Source organism: Corvus cornix, chromosome Z (assembly GCF_000738735.6).
Source record: "Corvus cornix cornix isolate S_Up_H32 chromosome Z, ASM73873v5, whole genome shotgun sequence".
NCBI classification, from domain to species: Eukaryota; Metazoa; Chordata; class Aves; order Passeriformes; family Corvidae; genus Corvus; species Corvus cornix.
This window is the reverse complement of record NC_046357.1, coordinates 27908585-27917097: the sequence shown is the minus strand read 5'-3', so window position 1 is coordinate 27917097 and position 8513 is coordinate 27908585. Positions and strand designations below refer to the sequence as shown.

Sequence of the window (8513 nt, the reverse complement as noted above, 5' to 3'; positions counted from 1 at the left end):
TATCTAGTCCTACCTGAGATGATATCTTCATTGGAACAAATGGCGTAACGATCATCAAATACAAACAGCTTCCCCCTGTAGAATCCATCTGGAAACTCTTCTAGGTACTTGTGAATTCCACCTTTTAGCTGGTAAACCTCTCTGCACACTGCCTGTTTAAAGCATATTAGCAGAAAAGCTGAAGGAGACCCCAGCAGTGGCGGTGTGCCAGAGTTCCCAAAGCAAATGTTGTAAATGCCAGGGGTCAGTGAAAAGCAGCAGCCTCTCAGTGACCATCAGATGACACCATGTGCAGCCATAGCTCTGGGCAGTACCACCAGGGAGTACTGGGCAGCTTCATAATGCTGGCTTGTTGGCATGAACCCAACTCTTCATTTAATGTTATACTCAAAAGAAGCTGGTAACCTCCTCACCTGAGGAAGGTTTGCTGCATCACAGATCTAATGCTTTTGAACCCCCATGAGCTGCTGCTTATTATTCTGTTTTTATTTAGTTAGCTGTTAGCAAAAGCAGAATTTCACACGGTTCACATCGATGCAGTGGGAAAAAGAAACCCAAGGTTTAAATCTCTGGAGAACCTTTCTGTTCTGTTCCCTTGATCCTTAAGAGAAGGATCTAGGAGAGGAGTGGGATGGAAAGCACAATTAGAACAATGCACCGTGCTGGATTTAGTTCCACAACACTGGGGAAAGCACTGACTGGCTGATTTTCACCACACTGAGATGCTCAAGCTGTGCAGTAATGACCACAGAGCATAACCCAGACAGTCTGTGGAAACACTGTGGAGTGTTTTCAAGCCCTCCTATAACAGTCCTACAAATACCTCTTCTCAGGAAATGGGTTATGTAATTATTTTCACTGCTGTGACACTAGTCCACGCAGGTCAGACTGAGCCACATTGAACTATCCAGGTCCTTGACAGACAGCATGAGACAAGCACGTGTCAGAAGCATTTATCTCCCCACCTGCACATTCGGTAGTTTGTGCACAGTAAGAATTCACCAGCAAGACAAAAGACAGGTGCCCTTAAAGCAGCCTCAACCCCCCAGCACTTGTGCCCTCAGAATGACATCTTACCTTGCTCCTGAGGTAAGCAGAGCCTCTTTCACAACGAATCCCTCCAGTGCAGTACATCAGGACACGCTTATCTTTAAAAAGCTCCAGGTTTTCATCTACATAGCTGGGAAAATAGCTGAACTTCCTGATATCTGGAGCCAGACAGCCCTGGAAGTGTCCCTGCAATTACAAGAGATGACCATGCAACTGGTTACAAGCACTGTTACTGGTAAGGTCTGTGCCTCTAACTAGAGAAAGTAACAAAACTTTGGGCCGGAATACTCAGCTCACTGCAGCTGTTTTAGGCAACTCCTCAGCCACATTTATTCATCAAAACATGTTAAAATCTGTAGGAGGATTCTGGACACAGCAAGTCTCCTTGTTGAAACAAAGAAGAAAGAGCTAAGCAGAACTGTCAGAGAGAGGACAAACCACAACAGTGCATGAGAGGTGGTGGTTGTGACAGCAGGATGCCCCTGTTCTTTCTGACAGATGGGACAAGACAAAAAAATGCTGAAAAACATCCCTGCAAATTATGCTACTTCAAACATTCATGCTCATATTGTATGGACCGCTTCATTTTCTTCCTGCCCCACACGGTATAAGCACTTGGCCAGGCAGGCTCCATGCTCAGTTGCTGGGCAGGTCCTCTACTGCTTGTGTCTAATATTCATTACTAAACTGCACTCTGTACACATACGGTCAATCTGGAGTATGTAATCTCTTCTAACAGTAAGGTTACACCCTCACAATCGTAAATACTTCACCCCAGCACCTGTAATACACTGCAAGAAGCAGGCAAGCAGCACTTACTATTTTACTTTCATAGAAGTTCCTACAGTCCAGCAAGATGGTATCGCTTTGTCCTTGACTGGCCTGAGACAAATACTGTTCTACTTCTCTATGAAATTCCTGAGGGGATAAATGGATTCCTTTAACAAAATAAAACAAAACAAAAAGAAAAAAAAAGAGGGAGGGGAGAAGAGAAGTGAGAAGCAGAACTATGAAACAATGTCACGTATGAGATCACTGATCCAGATTCTCCTCAGATTTCCAAACAAAAATTTTTTGTGATTGTTCACAGACTTTTCATCCCAACTCAATCAGCCAAGTTTATCCATGTTTGGCTTCCTATACGCAAATGACAGAAAACACAACACTGTTCCACATGACAGAAGAAGCAGCAGACAGGTACCTATCTCTATGACCTTTTGTTGCATCCCCCTGGCTACTCTTACAGTTGTAGAAGAGGGAGTGACATGTTCCCTTTGCTCATCTGTCATTACATTTGGAGGTGCAGAAATAGAATTTTTAAAATTAAACTCTTCTTGATAACAATGGAAAATTTCCATATACATGTATTATTTTCAGTACAACTTCAATTTACAAAAAGTTTCTCAGCTTTCAGGGCTTAGGACTTCTAATCTATTGAAAAACTAAAAAGCTCCACCAGCAAAATCCTTTACCTTTTATAAAAAAATACCCCTACATGCAAACTGCCAGAGTAATAGGAACCATCTCCATAAAATGCTGCAAAATAAGAGGAAAAAGGGAAAAAAAAGGAAAGAAATACCCAAACATACATCCCACAAACTACCACAAAATGGGAGCAAAAAAAACTGTCTTCCAAATCCACAAAAAGACGCTGTAGAAGTTTGGCACCAACAAAACCTCCTGGTGGAAAAAAAAGCCCAAAGCTGCTCTGTTATTTGCTGTTTGCTGTGCTCCTGCTTACCACCTATGTAAGCATCCTTACAGCAAATCCTTAGCCAGGAACACCTAATCAGGCATAATCCATACTAAGCAGCTACAGGTAGCACAAAACAAACGCAGTCGCAGTTCATGCAGAACTTGGATCTGCTTAGCACAGAAGACAGGAGCATGGCTGTTAGCTCCAAAACAAGTAATGCCAAGTCAGCAGTCCCTGCAAGGTAACTGCTTCATGTCATCTGAACTCTTCCCACAAAATGGGAAGTTAATTCTGGAGTTTTCTGAGGCAGCCACACACTTAGCTAGCCAAAACCTGGGCCAGCAAATTCTCTGCAGCAGTAGCTTTTGACTACTAGATTTCTGTATCTATTTCTCCTGAGTCCTGGCCATTGTGCAAAGGGAAATCTTTTTGATGAAGGTATTTTACTCTTCACTCACCTCTCACTTGGGTGAGAGGCTTTATTTTTCATTACATACACTTACCAGTTTCCTTATAAGACACTATCTTTGGATCAACACCCATAGGTACAATTTCTTTGAATACACCAACGCGAAGGTCTGGGAAACAGTGAGCTCCTCCTGCACTGCTCTAGGAAATCAAACACAAAAACAATTCACTAAAATTTGCCTGGTGTCAAAATTATCCACTCACTTTAATTCTACAGCTCATTAGAATATGAAAACATCTTGGTGGCTGAGGGAAAGAAATGTTTCTCCTGCTGAAATCCACACTCTAAATCCTGAAATTTAGGCAGTGGACCCTTAACACGACCTGGAGAACAGGTGTCTTAAGCCCGATGACTACTCTGCAGGTGAGACAGACAGCATTTGGTTGGAAGTGCAGGGATGTACAACAAATCTTAGCCGGAAATATGTTACTAGTAGTTATCGTGAGAAAGTTGAGGCCCCTACAAAAGCATGCTGATCCTTACAGGAATATTAAATAACCTCCTCCAGTAGTGGATCATGCTGCCACATCTAGGCCCTGCAGTTCTCTTCATCCCTCTGGCACCCGACACAAGCACAGCAGTGCCTCCAGTGGTGACATGTGTGATGAGAACTGCAGTGTTCCTGGGTGTGAAGGAGACGTATGGGAGGTCAGCCAGGCACAAGATTTGTTAACAGTGGAGGCTGGCACCTCCTCCCCCCACCCCCCAACCTCAAGTGTGGGATTTCCTCTTCAGAAGTCCTGGTAAGCCCTGTTTTGGTAGGAACCCCCACTGCAGGCTACAAGGAGTGAGAATTTCTGCAGGGCTGAGCCTCAAACACAGCTTAGGCACCATCAAGAATAAGAACACTCAACGATAAGTGCAGTGCTGTGCAGCACTGTCCAGCTGTTATGGAAATCAGTCTGCCATAACTGTAGTAGCCACTGGATATGTTCATAGCCCCAAGCATGGTCCTCACTCCCCTATCCCATGTCTTCATGGCACAGCAACCTGAACGCCTCACTCACTCAGGTATACAGCATTCAGGAGGAACTGTGAGACAGCAAACACCATAGTCCACTAATGTATGAACACTGATGCCCAGAGAGACCATGCAAGATTGAAGGTTTTGCCAAGGTATCAGGGTAATATTCCATCCCTGTTCTGTTTTTCCATCTACATATGACTGTTACTAACACAATTCCTCTTGAAATTCAGCCAAGCGTAACAGACACTTATAAAACTAGGACTGAATCATCACTGCAGCTCAACACAGAATTTGAGTTTCACAAGTTTCACTAACTTCTTTGATCTGGTTCCCTATGAAAAAATAATAGCACTCCCTGCAAATAAAACTGTGCGGAGAAGAGCTGCTGCCTAAGCAGCAGCTTTCCTTCCTTGCAGCGAAACCAGAACCTGCAGTGGTGGGCAGCCAAAGCCTACCAGAATGCTATGCAGTGCACCAGCCACTGCTGCCCTCACCATGTGAGGACAGCAATCAGTATGTATGCTCCAGCCAGGCACTAACTGGAGTAGGAAGAAACCTCTTGACAGTCCCTGTGTGTCTTCTCTGGAAGGTACCCAATCCATGGAACTGACGGTGCACCTATATGGACACCAAACCATATAGAACCTAAACCAGTAGGCTTCCAGTCAAAGACCTCAAATCAGGGTGAAGAGGACAGTGTGGAAAAACTTTGTTGGGTTAAGCACATGTTGTGATACCTGCTCAGTCTGGAATAAATGCTTGTTGCAGAATGGTGGAGCTTAAGTACACTCCCTCGCTCACCTGTACTGGGGGACTTTGCAGCTGCACGCATAGCTGCCAAAGCTTGTAAGAGCTGCTATCACTGCTCATGGAAACTGCTAATTCTGGTAAAACCCAGCAAAGATACCTAAACAAGGTATGGTTAAGATCCATTTACTTAGGTAAGTGCTGAGAGAGCAGAACTGCTAAGGCAGAAGTAATACTGTCAAGAAGGAATGTACTTATTTCTTGAAAATTAAATTACCTGCATTAACAATGTCTATGTAAAAATTATTTTTTCATACCTTGAAATCCTCTTGACACAAAATGTTTTTGAACAGAGGCTGGGAAAGCATAACTTTAATGTAGAGACTGGTAGCTACTTTGCTTCCACCAACTGTCCCATTAATCCCTTCTGAAGCAACTCGTACCTAGAAGGCAAGAGGAGAAGCTGGGGCTGAACCTTAGTTACAGCAAAACAGATCACAGTGAAATTGGCAAAATATGACTGGGTGACAAAAGGCAGGCACAGGAGTATGTTCAGAAAAGAGACTACTTAATAAGGAAGGAAAATATGGTTATACTGAAGTTGAACATAAAGACAGTAAACAGAAAAAAAAACCCCAACAACCCCGTAATGACTTCTGAGCCATTTCAAAGGATCACATCAGGACAGTCAGAAGAGTCCACGCAATAAACAGAAAAATGCTGTATAAATAGAGAAATTGCTGTCTGCAAATCCTGCAGTCAGCATTAGAATTCCCACTGGAAGTTGCCTCAGAAAGAACAATAGGCTTGTGCCCCATGACTCACACAGCTAAAAAAGAGAATGTGAATATGCATAACATCATATCTAATATTAAATTTAAGATGAGTCATTTTATCTCCAGCACTGACAAATGAACAAAAGCTCTGAAGGAGGGGGGCAGGGGGAGAAGGGAGAAAGATTGAATATAAGAAGCAAGGAAAAAACAAACTGGTTGGAAAGGTAAATGCTGTACCTGTCTTGGAAATGACATGAAAAAAAGGAAAGAAAAGAAACTCGAAAAAAATACTAACCACCAGGCAAGATAGCTGAGCAGAAAAAGCAGTGAACCCATCCATTTCACACCCAGACCTGTGCTGATGTACCACTAGCAAGAGTAGCAAGAAGCTACTCAGGAAGACAAGTCACAGATAAAAGGAGCCTCCAACTCCAAGTTGCCCTCCTTCTCCCCACAGACAGTGTAGGAACATCAACTTTGCAAGGCTAAAATTCACCTTCTCCCACAGCCTCCAGAGGCCACCTACACAAGCAACTCACATCCTTGGTCTAGCCTGCCAGGAATGAACAGACTGTGCAGAAATGAGAACTGTTATGCTGTGGCGTGGTCTAAGGTGTTGGTTGCTCTCACCTAATTCCCGACAGTATGGATTACAGCATGGTGTAGTCATTGTGACTGGGAGACCACTGTGCACTGAGGAGGGAGGATACAGGTAACCAGTGAGTGGAGCAGGCACAGACCCATGCAATTCCTCCAGCTTGGCCCTCAGGCTGTGTTGTGCTGCTCATGCCCTTTAGCCACAGGATACACCCAGCCTGCTACTGCTAACTGAGACACCTGCATGCAGCTCCCTGCTGACACCAGTGATTAAGCCACTTTTGTCTCCTTGCCTTTATCTAAAAGCGCATCACGAATTTCTCATGTGAATATCCTTTCTGTTTGACAGCAGGAGTGATAAAAAGACTCATTTTCCATGTGTAACAGTGATGGAAATGGGGTAACCCTTGCAAGGACAGGGTCTGCACAGTGTCTTGTCTGTGAGGCTCACTCGATGCCACACAACTGAGGGTTCCCTGCACCAAAAGGGATTTAAGATGATGTGTAGTTTTTTTCCTTTGTTGTGTTAGGTCTTAAATACAATTCTAAAAGATACTTTATGGAGTCTGAATGCCTCTCTTAACAGAATCATAACAGACTAGCACCTTCTGGTGCAAAACACACCTCGTTCTCCACATACCCCATCATCCTGCACTAAATAAAGATGTGGGGATTTTTCCTTAAGAATAAAACCATTGCTTAAAACCTTACCTTGCCAGTGAGATGTAGATGCTGACACAAAGCCTTTTGCCAAGCACAGAGCTTCTCTGGATCTTTCACCTCACAGTAACAGTAATAGAGAAGTACTTCTCCCACCTGGCTGCCCATAGCATGGCAAAGATAAGCAAACAGAAAACATGTTAAGAAAGAACAAAATTATACTATTAGCAGTAACCATTCAAAAAACAGACAATTTTCTTCTGGCAGACATGTGGAGGAAAAAAACCCACAAACAAACAAACTTTAGACAGATTAGCACTGCTGGGTTTGATTTATTTCAAACAGAAGGAATATTAACTAAAGAAAGCTCCCACACTTCCAGTTCTCAGGACTGGTTACGAAATGAACTCTTCTGTGCTGCATGGGACATCACTGCCAGTAGCCTACCATGTGCTTTCCTCACACACAGGACACAAGAATTGCCGACTTTTGTGCACAGAAGCATCCCATTAAATGCTCACTTTTCCACAGTGGCATTTGAAACCTCAAGCACTTACGCTATCTAAATTTAAAAAGTCAAAACTTTTTGTGAGATAGCGTGTTCCTGCATTCTGTGCATCACAGGCCGAACTCTCTCCTAGTCAGAAACATTTTTGTGTAACTACTTCATAACTAAATGAGCCCTTAAGGAACCAGAACGAGCAGAAGAAAAGAACCTGTGCAGAGCACAACCTGCTGTTCTCTTTTCTGTTATGGTCCTTCCTTACAGATCCAAGCTGTCAAGCAACACACCCATACAGGCCTGCTTTAACAGCATGGGATGATGTAACTCGGACAGTTCAATCCACCATTAAAAACTGCAGTGCATCTAAGTCTTTATATAAAAGATACCCAAAGAATCAGAAGAGCTAGAGGAATATTGGAGAAGACTCTTCTGTACCTTAAAAGTGTCGCTTGACTGAATCTCATAAGAAATACTACTGGCAGATGATCATGTAAAACGTGAGCAGCCAAATACCCCAGTCCTGGACCTTCAGAGCGGCGAGGGGCTTCCTTACCTTGTCAGATCATCATGGCTAACGTGGCTTGTGTCCGGGAGCGCCCAGGAGATCTCCGGGTTGCTGCAGGAGTGCCCGCTCGGCCGGGCCGCGCTGCCCGCGGGGCTGCCTCCGGCCTCCGCCGGCGCCGCACCGAGCCCTGCCTGCCGCCCGACGTCTCCGGAGTGGTGCAGAGCCACGTGCCTGTGGATGCCGGGCAGCTCCTCGAACGCCTGCCGGCAGCACCGCCACCGCACGCCCTCTCCGCCGCCGGGACACCGCGACGCGGCCGGCACCTCCTTGGCTTTGACGAACAGGGAAAAGGCCTGGAACGCACCGCAAGCGTCCGCGTTACCGAGGTTACCGCGCTCCCCGGCCCAGGCCCGCCCCGACCCACCTTCCTGCGGGCGGCCGCGCGCTGCTTCCTGCCCGCCGCGGCCCCCTCGGCGCTGCCCCGCGGCGAGCCCGGCCCGGGCGGCGCCGCCTCGCCCGGCACCATCTCCGCCTCTCCGCC

General features: G+C 45.4%; 1 protein-coding gene across 1 annotated transcript in view; it reads right to left on the bottom strand.

Annotated features, from left to right (window-relative positions):
- Window positions 1-8513, bottom strand: part of TSTD2 (thiosulfate sulfurtransferase like domain containing 2) — a 14213-nt gene extending 5700 nt beyond the window's left edge. Inside the window, exons 1-8 of the mRNA XM_039566929.1 lie at window positions 8397-8513; window positions 8021-8325; window positions 7014-7122; window positions 5247-5372; window positions 3250-3355; window positions 1870-1988; window positions 1078-1236; window positions 14-152 (exon numbers count right to left, since the gene is read on the bottom strand). Coding sequence (XP_039422863.1) covers window positions 14-152; window positions 1078-1236; window positions 1870-1988; window positions 3250-3355; window positions 5247-5372; window positions 7014-7122; window positions 8021-8325; window positions 8397-8498 — 1165 coding nt within the window. The 5' untranslated portion in view covers window positions 8499-8513. The remainder of the gene's footprint in view (window positions 1-13; window positions 153-1077; window positions 1237-1869; window positions 1989-3249; window positions 3356-5246; window positions 5373-7013; window positions 7123-8020; window positions 8326-8396) is intronic.